The sequence below is a fragment of the Pseudophryne corroboree genome, chromosome 1 (genome assembly GCF_028390025.1).
Source record: "Pseudophryne corroboree isolate aPseCor3 chromosome 1, aPseCor3.hap2, whole genome shotgun sequence".
In the NCBI taxonomy this organism is placed as follows: domain Eukaryota; kingdom Metazoa; phylum Chordata; class Amphibia; order Anura; family Myobatrachidae; genus Pseudophryne; species Pseudophryne corroboree.
The window spans coordinates 1128591577-1128611557 of NC_086444.1; the positions used below are offsets into that span (position 1 = coordinate 1128591577).

General features: G+C 46.1%; 1 protein-coding gene across 4 annotated transcripts in view; it reads right to left on the bottom strand.

The window, feature by feature from the left end:
- Positions 1-4981: 4981 nt before the first annotated feature.
- LYAR (Ly1 antibody reactive) overlaps positions 4982-19981 on the bottom strand; it is a 71477-nt gene continuing 56477 nt past the window's right edge. For all 4 annotated transcript variants that reach the window (XM_063923273.1, XM_063923291.1, XM_063923282.1 and 1 more), the window contains 2 exons: positions 17969-18054; positions 4982-7147 (listed from right to left, as the gene is read on the bottom strand). In XM_063923273.1, the coding sequence (XP_063779343.1) occupies positions 7013-7147; positions 17969-18054 (221 nt within the window). In that variant the 3' untranslated portion in view covers positions 4982-7012. The remainder of the gene's footprint in view (positions 7148-17968; positions 18055-19981) is intronic.

Genomic DNA, 19981 nt, shown 5'->3' on the forward strand with positions numbered 1-19981 from the left:
TTTTCATGTGAGATATTTCAAATCCACAGATTTGAGCGGTTTAAAATGTGATTTGAGGAATCCCAGAACTACGTTGAGATCCCACAGTGCCACTGGAGGCACAAAAAGGGGGTTGTATATGCAATACTCCCTTGACAAACTTCTGGACTTCAGGAACTGAAGCCAATTCTTTCTGGAAGAAAATTGACAGGGCCGAAATTTGAACCTTAATGGACCCCAATTTGAGGCCCATAGACACTCCTGTTTGCAGGAAATGCAGGAATCGACCGAGTTGAAATTTCTTCGTGGGGCCTTCCTGGCCTCACACCACGCACATATTTTCGCCACATGTGGTGATAATGTTGTGCGGTCACCTCCTTCCTGGCTTTGACCAGGGTAGGAATGACCTCTTCCGGAATGCCTTTTTCCCTTAGGATCCGGCGTTCCACCGCCATGCCGTCAAACGCAGCCGCGGTAAGTCTTGGAACAGACCTGGTACTTGCTGAAGCAAGTCCCTTCTTAGCGGCAGAGGCCATGAGTCCTCTGTGAGCATTTCTTGAAGTTCCGGGTGCCACGTCCTTCTTGGCCAATCCGGAGCCACGAGTATAGTTCGTACTCCTCTACGTCTTATAATTCTCAGTACCTTGGGTATGAGAAGCAGAGGAGGGAACACATACACCGACTGGTACACCCACGGTGTTACCAGAACGTCCCCAGCTATTGCTTGAGGGTCTCTTGACCTGGCGCAATACCTGTCCAGTTTTTTGTTCAGGCGGGACGCCATCATGTCCACCTTTGGTCTTTCCCAACGGTTCACAATCATGTGGAATACTTCCCGATGAAGTCCCCACTCTCCCGGGTGGAGGTCGTGCCTGCTGAGGAAGTCTGCTTCCCAGTTGTCCACTCCCGGAATGAACACTGCTGACAGTGCTATCACATGATTTTTCGCCCAGCGAAGAATCCTTGCAGTTTCTGCCATTGCCCTCATGCTTCTTGTGCCGCCCTGTCTGTTTACGTGGGCGACTGCCGTGATGTTGTCCCACTGGATCAATACCGGCTGACCTTGAAGCAGAGGTCTTGCTAAGCTTAGAACATTGTAAATTGCCCTTAGCTCCAGTATATTTATGTGGAGAGAAGTCTCCAGGCTTGATCACACTCCCTGGAAATTTTTTCCCTGTGTGACTGCTCCCCAGCCTCTCAGGCTGGCATCCGTGGTCACCAGGACCCAGTCCTGAATGCCGAATCTGCGGCCCTTTAGTAGATGAGCACTCTGCAGCCACCGCAGAAGAAACACCCTTGTCCTTGGAGACAGGGTTATCCGCTGATGCATCTGAAGATGCGATCCGGACCATTTTTCCAGCAGATCCCACTGAAAAGTACTTGCGTGAAATCTGCCGAATGGAATCGCTTCGTAAGAAGTCACCATTTTTCCCAGGACCCTTGTGCAATGATGCACTGACACTTTTCCTGGTTTTAGGAGGTTCCTGACTAGCTCGGATAACTCCCTGGCTTTCTTCTCCGGGAGAAACACCTTTTTCTGGACTGTGTCCAGAATCATCCCTAGGAACAGCAGACGTGTCGTCGGAAACAGCTGCGGTTTTGGAATATTTAGAATCCACCCGTGCTGTCGTAGAACTACTTGAGATAGTGCTACTCCGACCTCCAACTGTTCTCTGGACCTTGCCCCTATCAGGAGATCGTCCATTTTCTTTGAAGAAGAATCATCATTTCGGCCATTACCTTGGTAAGGACCCGGGGTGCCGTGGACAATCCAACCGGCAGCGTCTGAAACTGATAGTGACAGTTCTGTACCACGAACCTGAGGTACCCTTGGTGAGAAGGGCAAATTGGGACATGGAGGTAAGCATCCCTGATGTCCCGGGACACCATATAGTCCCCTTCTTCCTGGTTCGCTATCACTGCTCTGAGTGACTCCATCTTGATTTGAACCTTTGTATGTAAGTGTTCAAATATTTCAGATTTAGAATAGGTCTCACCGAGCCGTCTGGCTTCAGTACCACAATATAGTGTGGAATAATACCCCTTTCCTTGTTGTAGGAGGGGTACTTTGATTATCACCTGCTGGGAATACAGCTTGTGAATTGTTTCCACTACTGCCTCCCTGTCGGAGGGAGACGTTGGTAAAGCAGACTTCAGGAACCTGCGAGGGGGAGACGTCTCGAATTTCCAATCTGTACCCCTGGGATACTACTTGTAGGATCCAGGGGTCCATTTGCGAGTGAGCCCACTGCGTGCTGAAACTCTTGAGACGACCCCCCCACCGCACCTGAGTCCGCTTGTACGGCCCCAGCGTCATGCTGAGGACTTGGCAGAAGCGGTGGAGGGCTTCTGTTCCTGGGAATGGGCTGCCTGCTGCAGTCTTCTTCCCTTTCCTCTATCCCAAGGCAGATATGACTGGCCTTTTTCCCGCTTGCCCTTATGGGGATGAAAGGACTGAGGCTGAAAAGACGTTGTCTTTTTCTCCTTTATACGGCAATACTTCCATGTGCCGTTTGGAATCTGCATCACCTGACCACTGTCGTGTCCATAAACAACTTCTGGCAGATATGGACATCGCACTTACTCTTGATGCCAGAGTGCAAATATCCCTCTGTGCATCTCGCATATATAGAAATGCATCCTTTAAATGCTCTATAGTCAATAAAACACTGTCCCTGTCAAGGGTATCAATATTTTCAGTCAGGGAATCCGACCAAGCCACCCCAGCGCTGCACATCCAGGCTGAGGCGATCGCTGGTCGCAGTATAACACCAGTATGTGTGTATATACTTTTTAGGATATTTTCCAGCCTCCTATCAGCTGGCTCCTTGAGGGCGGCCCTATCTGGAGACGGTACCGCCACTTGTTTTGATAAGCGTGTGAGCGCCTTATCCACCCTAAGGGGTGTTTCCCAACGCGCCCTAACTTCTGGCGGGAAAGGGTATACCGCCAATAATTTTCTATCGGGGGAAACCCACGCATCATCACACACTTCATTTAATTTATCTGATTCAGGAAAAACTACAGGTAGTTTTTTCACACTCCACATAATACCCTTTTTTGTGGTACTTGTAGTATCAGAAATATGTAACACCTCCTTCATTGCCCTTAACAAGTAACGTGTGGCCCTAAAGGAAAATACGTTTGTTTCTTCACCGTCGACACTGGAGTCAGTGTCCGTGTCTGTGTCGACCGACTGAGGTAAAAGGACGTTTTAACGCCCCTGACGGTGTTTGAGACGCCTGGACAGGTACTAATTGGTTTGCCGGCCGTCTCATGTCGTCAACCGACCTTGCAGCGTGTTGACATTATCACGTAATTCCTTAAATAAGCCATCCATTCCGGTGTCGACTCCCTAGAGAGTGACATCACCATTACAGGCAATTGCTCCGCCTCCTCACCAACATCGTCCTCATACATGTCGACACACACGTACCGACACACAGCACACACACAGGGAATGCTCTGATAGAGGACAGGACCCCACTAGCCCTTTGGAGAGACAGAGGGAGAGTTTGCCAGCACACACCAAAACGCTATAATTATACAGGGACAACCTTTATATAAGTGTTTTTCCCTTATAGCATCTTAATATATGTAATCATATCGCCAAATAAGTGCCCCCCCTCTCTGTTTTAACCCTGTTTCTGTAGTGCAGTGCAGGGGAGAGCTTGGGAGCCTTCCCACCAGCATTTCTGTGAGGGAAAATGGCGCTGTGTGCTGAGGAGAATAGGCCCCGCCCCCTTTTCGGCGGGCTTCTTCTCCCGTTTTTCTGAGACCTGGCAGGGGTTAAATACATCCATATAGCCCCAGGGGCTATATGTGATGTATTTTTTAGCCAGAACAAGGTATTCTCATTGCTGCCCAGGGCGCCCCCTGCAGCGCCCTGCACCCTCCGTGACCGCTGGTGTGAAGTGTGTGACAACAATGGCGCACAGCTGCAGTGCTGTGCGCTACCTCATGAAGACTGAAAGTCTTCTGCCGCCGGTTTCTGGACCTCTTCACTTTTCGGCATCTGCAAGGGGGTCGGCGGCGCGGCTCCGGGACCGGACTCCATGGCTGGGCCTGTGTTCGATCCCTCTGGAGCTAATGGTGTCCAGTAGCCTAAGAAGCCAATCCATCCTGCACGCAGGTGAGTTCACTTCTTCTCCCCTAAGTCCCTCGTTGCAGTGAGCCTGTTGCCAGCAGGACTCACTGTAAAATAAAAAACCTAAAAACTTTTTCTAAGCAGCTCTTTAGGAGAGCCACCTAGATTGCACCCTGCTCGGACGGGCACAAAAACCTAACTGAGGCTTGGAGGAGGGTCATAGGGGGAGGAGCCAGTGCACACCACCTGATCCTAAAGCTTTATTTTTGTGCCCTGTCTCCTGCGGAGCCGCTAATCCCCATGGTCCTGACGGAGTCCCCAGCATCCACTAGGACGTTAGAGAAACACTTTGTTTTTACAACATGGCTGCATCTCACTAAATGTAAAGATATAGTAAGTCTGTTTATGATAGACTACACCTGCCTACAAATGGGCAAAGCATTTAAATTAGCACTGTGTTTGAGTACACACCAGGCAGCATATGCAAGAATAAACTCTGATTTACTGAACAACTTCCCCACAGAAGCAATACCAATTACAAGCAATTCATTACATCTGAAACTTTAAACACATACAAGAGTTTGCATAAGAGAGAAATGTAGTGAGCAGATTGGAAATGTCTTTCCATAGCTCAGAAAGTAGATGTTAATTTGTCAGTTGCCGCTGATAACTAACTACATACTTTTGTGGCATTAATGTAGTCCATCTTTATTAATGTTGATTTGTAGAAGTTTTCCTTGAGTTTTCCCTCGGTTTAACGCAGGTGTAATGCTAATATTATGATTATAATAACACTTTTATATCACCACGTCTATGAACACATTCTCTGGTGTTTGGTATTTAAGAATTAACAAAGATAAGTACTTGTGAAATAATTATTTAGAATTAACGGTAAGGAGGCTGCAAAACGCTGTATTTGAATTTTCACAAGATTATTTTATTAAAAACAGTTCTGTAACCATTAATAATCTGTATTTTGAAAACTTGTCCTATTGTATACTGTATTAACAACAAAGGCCAAAAGGTAGCAAAGTAACAATGGCAAACATATACATCCAAATTAACAATATTTTTTCCTAAAGCCCCAAAATATCTGCAACTGTACTTCAGATAGTGAAAAATTATCCATACATTTGTATTATAGTGAGTGTAGTGCAGAGAGATATTGGCACCTTAAAGCCTTATATATGACTTGCCCACTTAGCTTATATAATACAGTAGTACTAATATAGCTAATGTTCCGGACATCACAGAAACCCAGCAGTTGCTATTTGTAGGTCACGGAATAAAACTTAAGACATGGACACAGGTTTGGTACAAGGTAGAGTGATTGTAGTTTCAGCGTCACATTCGGTAATATTCATCTCTGCTGATAAATAGTTGAATCCATGCAGAGTTCAGGGAATTATACATACTAATCCAAGGGGACTTTGGGGTCTATTCGTGAAGCAGTGAAAAGTGTGGAGAAGTGAGCCAGTGGAGAAATTGCTCATGGCAACCAATCAGCATTGAGGTAACTTTTATAATATGCATACTGCACAATTGTACGGAGCAGCTAATTGGTTGCCATGGGCAACTTCTACACACTTTTCACTGCTTCTTGAATAGACCCCTTTGGTGGATATTTATCAAAGCTTGGAGAGAGATAAAGTACCAATCAGCTCCTGTAAATAAAAGAAGTTGATTGGTTGGTACTTTATCTGTCTCCACGTTATCTCTTGCCAAGCTTTTAGAAATATCCTTAGCAATACACATGCATTTCTAGAAAGCCAGACAGTCATTTGTTCCCAGACAGAATAATCCAATATAATGAAATATGTAAAAAGTGGACTGCAAATACCTGAGTCAGACATTTTGAGAACATGTCTTTATAACAATGGAGCACTAACTAGTGACATCACTAACACACAAAGCGGCCATTTTGTAGGCAGGAAAAATATGTAGATAAATGTGTCATGTTCACTAGGATTTTGGGGCATCAGTGAAGCCGTGATGGTGCTAGAGCGCCTACTGAATTTATAGCCGCCATTTTCATAAATATAGTTTTATCCAAAATCATGCCTGCCACCACTATACAAACAATGCAGATGAAATGTTGCAATTTGACATTTACCCCTTAAAACAAATCGACAACTGTGCAGACATGTCATCACATTATGAGAAGCGACCATTAAAAACAATATTTTAAAAAAATGGAACTATGATATAAAAAACAGGCTGAACTATTTACTGTAGTCTTGTTGCCATTTTCTAATGTATAAGCATACAACAATATAACCCATTTCGGTTAACAAACTGTGTCATGTGGATTAGTAGCTATAAAGTGTGTTTAATAAAATGGTGAATATTCAATACTTATTTGCACGAGGCATGGACTTATTTAGATCAAGCAATTTCCAGGTCAAAAAGTATTTTCTCAGCTACTACCGACACTTACACAAATGCCTAATTCCCGCAGTTACATTAGTGACGCATACACCACTTTCGATTTCGTCACATATATCAGGTTAAAAAGCAGCTGTAGTATACACAGAGTGGAGTCAGCCATTTTGTGGGCAAAACAATTCACTAGGAACCATGAATATCACTACGGAGCTTGATGACCATTAAGGGCTAGAGTTAAACTGAAATGATAGGTGCATTTACGTGAATATTTGTTCAGTCCACAAAATGGCTTCCTCCACTGTGTAGACAATGTCAAATTTCTGCAGGGGCTCTTGGTGTGAAAAGTGTAACGATACCGAATCCTTTATATAAAGCAAACAAAAATATGAAACATCTTATTGAATACTACAGTTAGGGCAGTACAGAAAATTGCACACGTAAAGATGGCCGACAGTATAACATATTCCATTTGGAAAGATAACAATCCATTTTTTTTAATATATATCTTTTTTAGAATTTCCATTAACTACATTTAAATGAGCATACATACAATTCTTTATTTTATTTGATGAGCTTAACGTTCTCTTTTAACACTCTAAATTTTGGATTGTTTTTTATTTTCTTGTTGAAGGTAGAGAGGAGCTCCTTCTCGGACTTGTGCGTTTCAGAAGATGTAGCGTAATACTGAGAAATTACCTAAAAAGGAACAGAAGACAAAACATTAAAGGCCGCAGTGCAACAGATTAATATCCTCTCACACTGGGGACTTTCTTACTGTGCATCACAAATTGTTCCTGAGAGACATTCACAGACCCAGTAAGGACATAATAGGTTGATATCTTTATGGAAAAAAAAATAGGATTTTAATTACCTACTGGTAAATCCTTTTCTCGTAGTCGTAGTGGATACTGGGGATCCGTACTTTAGTACCATGGGGTACAGATCAAGTCCATTGGAGCCTGGCACTTTAAAACCTTTAGTGTGTGTGTGTGTGCTGGCTCCTCCCCTCTATGCCCCTCCTACCAGATTCAGTCTAGGAAACTGTGCCCGAGGAGATGGACATACCACGAGAGAAGAAAACAAGTACTACAGCAGTGAGGCACTAAAACACACAACCATAACCGAAATGAGGGTGCTAACCAGAACAGAGGATAGCAACACCAACCTAACAAGGTTAGCACAGCCATCCCAACAACATAAAAGGACCACAACGGCGGGCCAACCAAAAACTTACACAAGTAAGCAGGAATCGAAGCACTGTGGCGGGCACCCAGTATCCACTACGGACTACGAGAAAAGGAATTACCGGTAGGTATTAAATTCCTATTTTCCCTAACGTCCTAGTGGATACTGGGGATCTGTACTTTAGTACCATGGGGAAGTCCCAAAGCTTCCAAACGGGTGGGAGAGCGCCGAGACCCCTGTAAAACCGCCTGACCAAACTGAAGGTCATCCTTGGCCAAGGTGTTAAACTGATAGAATGTCACAAAAAAGTGTTCGAACCAGACCAAGTAGCAGCTCAGCACAACTTTAAGGCCGAGACACCCTGGTCAGCTGCCCAGGAAGAGCCCACAGACCTAGTCAATTGGGCCTGAATAACGTCGGCAAAGGCAGAGCCGCCGAAGTATAGGCCTTTTAAATGGTCAATCTGAGCCAACGAGCAATTGATTGCTTAGAAAGCCAGACGACCAATCTTGGTGGCATCATAAAGGACAAACAGCGAATCAGGTCTCCGATGACGAGCAGTCCGTTTGACAAAAATCTTCAGAGCCCTCACCACTTCCAAGGAATCTGGACCAACGGAAGCGTCAGACAACACCGGAACCACAATGGGTTGATTCACATGAAAAGAAAAAAAACATTTTTTTTGCCGAAAACGGAGGTCGGGTCCTGAGTTCCGCACTGTCTTCATGAACAAAAAAATAAGAATTTACTCACCGGTAATTCTATTTCTCGTAGTCCGTAGTGGATGCTGGGTACTCCGTAAGGACCATGGGGAATAGCGGGCTCCGCAGGAGACTGGGCACTCTAAAAGAAAGATTAGGTACTATCTGGTGTGCACTGGCTCCTCCCTCTATGCCCCTCCTCCAGACCTCAGTTAGGGAAACTGTGCCCGGAAGAGCTGACATTACTAGGAAAGGATTTGGAATCCAGGGTAAGACTCATACCAGCCACACCAATCACACCGTACAACTTGTGATAACTATACCCAGTTAACAGTATGAAACAATAATGAGCCTCATTAACAGATGGCTCATAACAAAACCCTTTAGTTATGCAATAACTGTATACATGTATTGCAGAGAGTCCGCACTTGGGACGGGCTCCCAGCATCCAATACGGACTACGAGAAATAGAATTACCGGTGAGTAAATTCTTATTTTCTCTGACGTCCTAGTGGATGCTGGGTACTCCGTAAGGACCATGGGGATTATACCAAAGCTCCCAAACGGGCGGGAGAGTGCGGATGACTCTGCAGCACGGAATGAGCAAACTCAAGGTCCTCCTCAGCCAGAGTATCAAACTTGTAGAACTTTGCAAATGTGGTTGAACCCGACCAAGTAGCATCTCGGCAAAGTTGTAATGCAGAGACCCCTCGGGCAGCTGCCCAAGAAGAGCCCCTTTCCTCGTGGAATGGGCCTTTACAGATTTAGGATGCGGCAGTCCAGCCACAGAATGTGCAAGCTGAATCGTGCTACAGATCCAGCGAGCAATAGTCTGCTTTTAAGCAGAAGCACCCAGCTTGTTTGGTGCATACAGGATAAATAGCGAGTCAGTTTTCCTGACTCTAGCTGTCCTGGAAACATATATTTTCAGGGCCCTGACTACGTCCAGCAACTTGGAATCCTCCAAGTCCCGAGTAGCCGCAGGCACCACAATAGGTTGGTTCAAATGAAACGCTGATACCACCTTAGGAAGAAATTGGGAACGAGTCCTCAATTCCGCCCTATCCATATGGAAAATCAGATAAGGGCTTTTACATGACAAAGCCGCCAACTCTGATACACGCCTGGCCGAAGCCAAGGCCAATAGCATGACCACTTTCCACGTGAGATATTTTAACTCCACGGTTTTAAGTGGCGCAAACCAATGTGATATTAGGAAATCCAACAACACGCTGAGATCCCAAGGTGCCACTGGAGGCACAAAATGGGGCTGAACATGCAGCACTCCTTTAACAAATGTCTGAACTTCAGGCAGTGAAGCCAGTTCTTTTTGGAAGAAAATCGACAGAGCCGAAATCTGGACCTTAATGGAACCCAATTTGAGGCCCATAGTCACCCCTGACTGTAGGAAGTGCAGAAATCGACCCAGCTGAAATTCCTCCGTTGGGGCCTTCCTGGCCTCACACCAAGTAACATATTTCCGCCATATGCGGTGAAAATGTTTTGCGGTCACATCCTTCCTAGCTTTAATCAGCGTAGGAATGACTTCCTCCGGAATGCCCTTTTCCTTTAGGATCCGGTGTTCAACCGCCATGCCGTCAAACGCAGCCGCGGTAAGTCTTGGAACAGACAGGGCCCCTGCAGCAGCAGGTCCTGTCTGAGCGGCAGAGGCCATGGGTCCTCTGAGATCATTTCTTGAAGTTCTGGGTACCAAGCTCTTCTTGGCCAATCCGGAACAATGAGTATAGTTCTTACTCCTCTCCTTCTTATTATCCTCAGTACCTTGGGTATGAGGGGAAGAGGAGGGAACACATAAACCGACTGGTACACCCACGGTGTCACTAGAGCGTCCACAGCTATCGCCTGATGGTCCCTTGACCTGGCGCAAAATCTTTTTAGCTTTTTGTTGAGGCGGGACGCCATCATGTCCACCTGTGGCCGTTCCCAACGGTTCACAATCAGCTGGATGAAGTCCCAACTCTCCCGGGTGGAGGTCGTGCCTGCTGAGGAAGTCTCCTTCCCAGTTGTCCACTCCCGGAATGAACACTGCTGACAGTGCTATCACATGATTCTCCGCCCATCGAAGAATCCTTGTGGCTTCTGACATTGCCACCCTGCTTCTTGTGCCGCCCTGGCGGTTTACATGGGCGACCGCTGTGATGTTGTCTGACTGAATCAGAACCGATTGGTTTTGAAGCAGGGGTTCTGCTTGACTCAGGGCGTTGTAAATGGCCCGTAGTTCCAGAATATTTATGTGTAGGGAAGTTTCCTGACTCGACCAGTGTCCTTGGAAGTTGCTTCCCTGGGTGACTGCCCCCCAACCTCGGAGGCTTGCATCCGTGGTCACCAGGACCCAGTCCTGTATGCCGAATCTGCGGCCTTCGAGCAGATGAGCACTCTGCAGCCACCACAGCAGAGACACCCTGGCCCTCTGGGACAGGGTGATTAACCGATGCATCTGGAGATGCGATCCGGACCACTTGTCCAACAGATCCCACTGGAAGATCCTTGCATGGAATCTGCCGAAGGGAATTGCTTCGTAAGAAGCTACCATCTTTCCCAGGACTCGCGTGCAGTGATGCACCGACACCTGCTTTGGTTTCAGGAGGTCCCTGACCAAAGATGATAATTCCTGGGCCTTCTCCTCCGGGAGAAATATCTTCTTCTGTTCTGTGTCCAGAATCATGCCCAAGAACAGCAGACGCGTCGCAGGAATCAGCTGCGACATTGGGATATTCAGAATCCAGCCGTGCTGATGCAGCACTTCCTGAGATAGTGCTACTCTGACTAGCAACTGCTCTTTGGACCTCGCCTTTATAAGGAGATCGTCCAAGTACGGAATAATCATGACTCCCTTCTTTCGGAGGAGCATCATCATTTCGGCCATTACCTTGGTAAATACACGCGGTGCCGTGGACAGACCAAACGGCAACGTCTGGAATTGGTAATGACATTCCTGTACCACAAACCTGAGGTACTCCTGGTGGGGTGTATAAATGGGGACATGCAGGTAAGCATCCTTGATGTCCAATGACACCATAAAATCCCCCTCTTCCAGGCTTGCAATGACCGCCCTGAGCGATTCCATCTTGAACTTGAACTTTTTTATATAAATGCTCAAGGATTTTTACATTTAGAACGGGTCTCACCGAACCGTCTGGTTTCGGTACCACAAACATTGTGGAATAGTAACCCCGTCCATGTTGAAGGAGGGGTACCTTGATTATCACCTGCTGAAGATACAGCTTGTGAATTGCCGCCAGTACTACCTCCCTTTCTCTGAGAGCAGCAGGCAAGGCTGATTTGAGGTAACGGCGAGAGGGAGTCGCCTCTAACTCCAGCTTGTATCCCTGTGATACTACTTGCAGAACCCAGGGATCCACCTGTGAGTGAGCCCACTGGTCGCTGAAGTTCCGGAGACACGCCCCCACCGCACCTGGCTCCCCTGTGGAGCCCCAGCGTCATGCGGTGGACTTAGAGGAAGCGAGGGAAGATTTTTGATCCTGGGAACTGGCTGTCTGGTGCAGCTTTTTCCCCTCTTCCCTTGCCTCTGGGCAGAAAGGAAGCGCTTTTGACCCGCTTGCTTTTCTGAGGCCGAAAGGACTGTACCTGATAATACGGTGCTTTCTTAGGCTGTGAGGGAATCGGAGGTAAAACCGTCGACTTCCCAGCTGTTGCTGTGGATACGAGGTCCGAGAGACCATCCCCAAACAATTCCTCACCCATATAAGGCAGAACCTCCATGTGCCTTTTAGAATCAGCATCACCTGTCCACTGCCGGGTCCATAATACCCTCCTGGCAGAAATGGACATTGCATTAATTCTGGATGCCAGCCGGCAAATATCCCTCTGTGCATCTCTCATATATAAGACGACGTCTTTAATATGCTCTATGGTTAGCAAAATAGTATCCCTGTCGAGGGTATCAATATTATCTGACAGGGTATCAGACCACGCTGCAGCAGCACTACACATCCATGCTGAGGCAATTGCGGGTCTCAGTATAGTACCTGAGTGTGTATATACAGACTTCAGGATCGCCTCCTGCTTTCTATCAGCAGGTTCCTTCAAGGCGGCCGTATCCTGAGACGGCAGTGCCACCTTTTTTGACAAGCGTGTGAGCTCCTTATCCACCCTAGGGGATATCTCCCAACGTTACCTATCCTCTGGCGGGAAAGGGTACGCCATCAGTAACTTTTTAGAAATTACCAGTTTTTTATCGGGGGAAGCCCACGCTTCTTCACACACTTCATTCAACTCATCTGATAGGGGAAAGAACACTGGCTGCTTTTTCTCCCCAAACATAATACCCTTTTTGGTGGTATTTGGGTTAATCTCAGAAATGTGCAACATATTTTTCATTGCCGTAATCATGCAACGGATGCCCCTAGTGGATTGTGTATATGTCTCATCGTCGTCGACACTGGAGTCAGACTCCGTGTCGACATCTATGTCTGCCATCTGAGGTAGCGGGCGTTTTTGAGCCCCTGATGGCCTTTGAGACGCCTGGGCAGGCACGGACTGAGAAGCCGGCTGTCCCACGGCTGTTACGTCATCCAGCCTTTTATGTAAGGAGTTGACACTGTCGGTAATACCTTCCACATATCCACCCACTCTGGTGTCGGCCCTGCAGGGGGTGACATTACATTTATCGGCACCTGCTCAGCCTCCACATAAGCCTTCTCATCAAACATGTCGATACAGCCGTACCGACACACCGCACACACACAGGGAATGCTCTGACTGAGGACAGGACCCCACAAAGTCCTTTGGGGAGACAGAGAGAGAGTATGCCAGCACACACCACAGCGCTATTTAAGCAGGGATTTACACTAACAAAGTGATTTTCCCTATAGCTTTGATATACAGTTTTCGCCTAAATTTAGTGCCCCCCCTCTCTTTTTAACCCTTTGAGCCTGGAAACTGCAGGGGAGAGCCTGGGGAGCTGTCTTCCAGCTGCACTGTGAAGAGAAAATGGCGCCAGTGTGCTGAGGGAGATAGCCCCGCCCCTTTTTCGGCGGACTTCTCCCGCTCTTATATTTATATTATGGCAGGGGATTTTTGCACATATATAGCTTATTAGGCTATATTATGTGCCATTTGCCAATGTAAGGTACTCTAATTGCAGCCCAGGGCTCCCTGGACATAACCTTTATCAGATCGTCCAAATAGGGGACTATGTCTACTCCCATGCATAGTTGCAGCATCATCTCCGCCATGACTTTGGTGAAGGCCCTCAGAGCCGTGGACAGGCCAAAGGGCAAAGCCTGAAACTGGAAATGGTCGTCCAATATGGCGAACCTGAGGACTGATGAGGGGACCACATGGGAATGTGTAGGTAAGCATCCTTGACATCCAACGATACAAGGAAACGCCCCTCCTCCAGACCGGACACCACTGCCCGCAAGGATTCCATCTTGAATTTGAACACCCGTAGAGATTTCAGGTGCAAGATTGGTCGCACCGAACCATCTGGCTTTGGAACGACAAAAAGACTGGAGTAAAAACCCCTGTTGCGTAACGGAGGAGGTACTGGAACCACCACCCCTGTCCGCAAAACCTTTTGAATAGCCTCTTACAAGGGAACTTTTGCTGCGGGTAAAACTGGCAAGCCCGATTTGAAAAATCTGGGAGGAGGAAGTGCTTGAAATTGCAGCCGGTATCCCTGGGAAATAAGGATCCCGGCAAGACTTCACCCACACGTGAGCGAAGTGTTGAAGGCGAGCACCCACTGGTAAGTTGCTGCCGATGGGGCCAACCGTCACGCAGAAGGCTTAGCAGCAGGGGTTCCGGTGGTCTAGTCCAGGGAGGCAGCAGCTGCAGGTTTACGGGACTTAACACGAGATCCTCTGGGAATGGTGGAGACCCCTGCCTCTGAACCTTGCCACACGAAAGGACTGCAAGGAGGGTCCTGTATAAGAACGTCTGGCAGGTGGCGCAGATAGGTAGTAAGCACAGAGCCATAGCAGTAGTGCAGTCATTTATCTTACACAATTCTTTTTTAGCCTCGCTCATAAAATTTGCAGCATCCTGTATATGTTGCAGCAGAGTAATGACCTCTTCCCAGGGCAGAGAGTCTAAACCATCAATAACAGTATCAAACCACTTAACTACCGCCCTGGAAATCCAAACAAACAATTGAGGAGCACTCTGCTATGCCTGCTGCCGTTTATATTGCCTTGAGAATGGTCTCAATTTTACGGTCAGCCTGCTCTTAGGGATATAGCCCCTGGCACCGGCAGTACTAATTTCTTAGACAGTCTGGATACAGACGGATCGACTGATGGGAGGTTTTCCCATACCTTCCTGTCCTCATCTGGGAGGGGAAAAGTAGCTAAAAACCTCTGCGGAATTTAACATTTCTTATCAGGGTTTAAACATGCCTCCCTGGCCAGGGAGTTTAATTCTTTAGACATAGGAAAAGTGACAGGTCTTCGGTCTAACATAGTACAACTCGTCATCTGGTTCTGCCTCCTGATCCGGTACGTGAAGAACCTCTCTTACAGCAAAGATGAGGGCCTCCACCCCAGGGGACAGAGAGCTGTCCTCATCCATATCATTATCATTCACATCAGGCTGATCAGAATCAGACTGGAGCACCTGTGGCAGTGAGTGTTTATGTGAAACCAACAGAGGGGGCTGAGAAGCCTTTCTGGTATCTGCTGCTTTTGCCATACAATCAATAGACTGTTTTAACACCTGTCTCTCCTTCTTCGCTGCAGCTAATTCTGAATTTACATTCTAAATCATGCTTTGAAAACGATCTAGCCAGTGAGGTGCCGGTGAATTGTGTCCCTGAGGAGATAAGGAGCATTGTTCACACATGAGAGACCCCGCTGAAGAAGGGGTAGAGTTACAAGCAGCACACATAACCATGTTAACAGACATCTTTACACAACTATAATACAGCGCAGCTCACTGAAAACCATTTCCACACAGCTGAGCCCCTAGAGTGACACTGAGGAACGTAGACCAGCACACAGAGCACAGAAGCGCAGCGTGAGATTTAGGAGTATAACCTGATAGAAGTGCAGTGGCGCTACCGCTGGAGTGCTCCTCCCCTGCTATGACCCCCTGCTACCAGCACAGAGGGGCAGATTTATTATGCATGGTGAAGTGATAAAGTGTAAGGTGATAACCCACCAGCCAATCAGCTCCTAACTGTCATTATTCAAACCCAGCCTGTAACATGGAAGTTAGGAGCTGATTGGCTGATGCGTTATCACCTTCCTCTTTATCACTTCACCAGGCTTAATAAATCTGCCACAGAGTCTGGAACAGCGTGGATATCTGGAGGAGCAGTGTGCATGCAGCCTTGATGATCCGCAGCAGCAGGAACTGGCGCCTTCCCGCCTCTGGTCCCGCTCTGGGAAGCCCCGCCCCTTGTAACGGCACGCGGTCCCTTCAGTTTTATACTGGCCATGTTAACAAACATAGATATATCTATCAGTACACACAAGCCCTAATAGACAGTGAGCACTGCGGGGCGTGAGCCCTAAGCCAGTCTAGTCAGCGGCGGGCATCGCAACTCCAGGCCCGTGACATGCCGCCAAAACCACACTGGGGACCTGCTAACCGGGACCCCGATGTTAACTCTCACCGCACCACTCGCTTTTCGGTATCTGTTAGAGGGTAGTAGATAGCTGCTGGCGTGGGCACACATACTAACGGTGCATGAACAGCACCTCAGGAGCTCAGTGTCCTGTCAGCTGGAATTACGAACCATTAACCCTCAGGAGGTTGGTTCGGTCCCCCCTCTACGTCCCGCGAAGCAGGTAGACCGGTTGCTAACCAGTACTACCTGAAAATGATAAAATAAAAAATAAAGGAAACGCTCTGGAGCTCCAGAGAATGCACCCGGCTTCTTGGGCACATTTTTCTAAACTGAGTCTGGTAGGAGGGGCATAGAGAGGAGGAGCCAGCACACACACACACTAAAGGTTTTAAAGTGCCAGGCTCCAGTGGACCCGATCTATACCCCATGGTACTAAAGTACAGATCCCCAGTATCCACTATGACGTAAGAGAAATAACTGGAAAGACCAGGGCCCTTCTTCAAAAGGATCATTTTAGGTGTTAAAAAAAATAAAAATAAAAATAAATGGTGCTCTACCATGGGCTTGCTTGCATCTAAGGTCACCCAGTTTCAAAATCACAGCTCTCCTGTTGGCCTCATGCCATAGACCCTGTATAAGGAAGCTGCCAAGAGGAGCATAAAACACATGGACATGGGAACTAAGTGAAGGCGCCTTCACCAGCAGAGATAAATGGGGAACACCCGCACATATTACTGTGTGCATTTACAGAAGGCACTATGGGTCTGATTCCAGCTCACTACACTATGCAGTAGCAGCTGCAGTGTTTGTCGCAGCCCTTACGGTTAAATTGTACAAAAGCAGCATAATAATATATATGTAAACAGATTCCAGAGCTTGGAGAGAGATTGCATTAAGAAGCATTGGAGTGCTGCAGTTGACTCTTATGAAATATTCCATCTACTGAATTAGACTAAACCTGGCCATACACCTAAAGATTTATTGGTCAGATCTAGCTGGTTGCAATTAAAATCTGATAATGGATGAGAGCAAATGACAATTACCATTTGCTCACAAACACTGGAAAACAAAAATGGTCAAACAAATTGGTTAAAATCCATTTGATTTAACCAATTTGTCTGAACAACCGTTTTTGTCCATTTTACAGCATTTAGGAGCAAATGGTCAGTTGTCATTTGATCTCATCCATTACCAGATTTTCATTCCAACCAGATCTGACAATAAATCTTTAGGTGTATGGCCAGCTCTAGGCTAAAGCACTATATAGCATGTTTTTCTAAATGCATGATGTCATACATGTGAGGAGTCTTACATGTGACCAGAGAAATGTGTTGAGTGCAGTAAGTGCTTGTTGCCACTAGGGTGACATCTTAACTATGGGCTATGAGAATAGAACCATCAACTGTGACTAAGGGGGACATGTACTAAGCAGTGATAAAAGTGGAGAAGTTGCCCATGGCAACCAATCAGGTGCTCTGTATACTTTTATAGTATACAAATTATAAATGTTACTTCAATGCTGATTGGTTGCCATTGGCAACTTCTCCACTGGCTCACTTCTCTACTTTTATCACTGCTTAGTACATGTCCCCCTAAAGCTGGGTACCCACTGGGTACCCGGTTTACTGTGATATATTAGCCGACATATCGTAAGCCTGTCAGCAGGTGTGTACCCCCGATGTATCTGAACGGGCTCATCCACAGGCATATCACGTTGACTGTGCAGCACAGCCGATGACCAATACTTCATCCCATCTGGCTGTGTGTACAGGCGGTCAAACACTGGCTGTATTGCCCGACTGTGACCGACATGACAACTGGGCAGGCCCATTTAAATGCCCGCCCAGCTGTGACGTCAAGAATGACACATCGGGTGGACAATTGATAAGTGTGTATGCACTTATCGTTATATAGGTCGGTGGATCGTCTGACACGTCGGCCAGGTGTATACGCAGCTTTATCCATGGAGTAAGCATAAATAAAATTATACCATATTTATCAACAGGATTTCATAAAAGAAAAAAAAAAAAAAAAAAATAGGGTTAGCAAAATGCAGAATTGAGAAGTACGGCTTACCTTCTTCCTCAGTCTCTTGATGGGCAGCTCATGGTCAGGAGCCTGGCGCAGAAGCGCCTTGATTGTTCCTTTCCAGTTAAATTTCCCTGTAAAATGTGAATAAGATTATTTACTTTTTTGACTCTGTGACGAAAATAATAGATCAAGGGGTGCTGTAGATGTAGCATATCTAGACTTTAGTAAGGCATTTGACACTGTCCCACATCGCAGACTGCTAAAACTTGAAAGCATGGGGGTGGATTATAGAACAGTTAAATGGATAAGAATCTGGTTGCAGGATAGGAAACAGACAGTTGTAGTAAATGGAGTGCAATCTATGGAGGGAAATGTTACCAGTGGAGTACCCCAGGCAGCTGTACTTGGTCCAGTTCTCTGTAATATCTTTGTTGGTGTCATTGCAAATGGTATTGAAGGGAAAGTATGCCTTTTTGCAGATGATACAAAGATATGCAACAGGGAGGGGTAAAACAAATGATTGATTACCTAGCTAGGCTTGAGAAATGGTCAAGAACGTGGCAACTACAGTTTAATGCTAAAAAAAAATGCAAAATCATACACTTGGGTCACAAAAACCCAAAGGCTATATATAGTATCAAGGGTACTATAATGGAAACTACTGAGGAGGAAAGGGATTTAGGAGTCACTATTTCAAGTGACTTGAAGGCAGGAAAGCAATGCAATGAGAAAGGCAAGTCAGATGCTTGGTTGCATAGGGAGAGGAATCAGTAGCAGGAAAAAAGAAGTGATAATGCCACTGTATAGGTCATTGGTACGGCCTCACCTGGAATACTGTGTCCAGTTCTGGAGACCATATCTCCAGAAGGATATAAATACATTAGAGAGTGTACAAAGAAGGCCAACTAAAATGGTGCATGGCCTACATCACAAAACTTACCCGGAAAGGCTAAAAGATCTTAACATGTATAGTTTGGAGGAGAGAAGGGAAAGGGGGGACATGATAGAAACTTTCAAATACAGTATATCAAGGGTCTTAACAGAGTTCAGGAGGGAAACATTCTTCAAAGAGAAGTATTAGAACTCGAGGACTGAGACTGGAGTGGGGGAGGTTCAGGGGAAATTTAAGGAAAAATTATTTCACAGAAAGGATAGTGGGTAAGTGGAATAGCCTCCCATCAGAGGTGGTAGAGGCGAAGACTGTAGAGCAATTTAAACATGCTTGGGATAGGCATATGAATATCCTTACAAATAATTAAGGTTCAAAAAGGGTTGAGATTACCTAAAAGGATAAAAAAAGGGGCAGACTAGATGGGCCAAGTGGTTCTTATCTGCCGTCAAATTCTATGTTTCCATGTAAGATAATTTAATATACAAATTGATTTTGCCAAGACAATCTCATTATTAAAAAAAAAAAAATAGTTTAATGCAAACCTGTAGATATTTCAAAGGCAGTGTAACCAAAACAGTTTATGCAGCAAATTTTATTGAGCAAAGCAAAAATGTTTCACCTCACTGCAGGCTAGGAGCAGATGTAGGGTACTGAGTCTTCCTGCCATGTTCCCAATTATTCCATCCCTATTGCTGTCCAAATTAACCCATTGTCCCAATAATATTCATAGGAGATGGACTAAGTATGGACGTTTACTGAATGTAAGCTCCGCAAGCCCTATAATCAGTAAGCAATGTGCTATACTCCAAATGCCGTCATTTGACATACTACAAATGAAAAACGTAACAAATAGGGCTACAGTTTCTTTAGTGGTATAGAGCAAGAGCTCTGATAAGACTGTGGCCTAGTCAATATGGCGGCTGCTAGAGGAATCTCCATCTGAGCTCAAGTCCATGAGGCAAAATGGTCTCTTCTCTGTTGTGATTTCATCTGAACTGTTCTGCCATTTTACCTAATACTTTCACAGCGTACAAAAAAATAAAATGGTGTAATCCTAAGTGGCACGTGTCAAAGTAAAAATAAGATTTTACTTACCGATAAATCTATTTCTCGGAGTCCGTAGTGGATGCTGGGGTTCCTGAAAGGACCATGGGGAATAGCGGCTC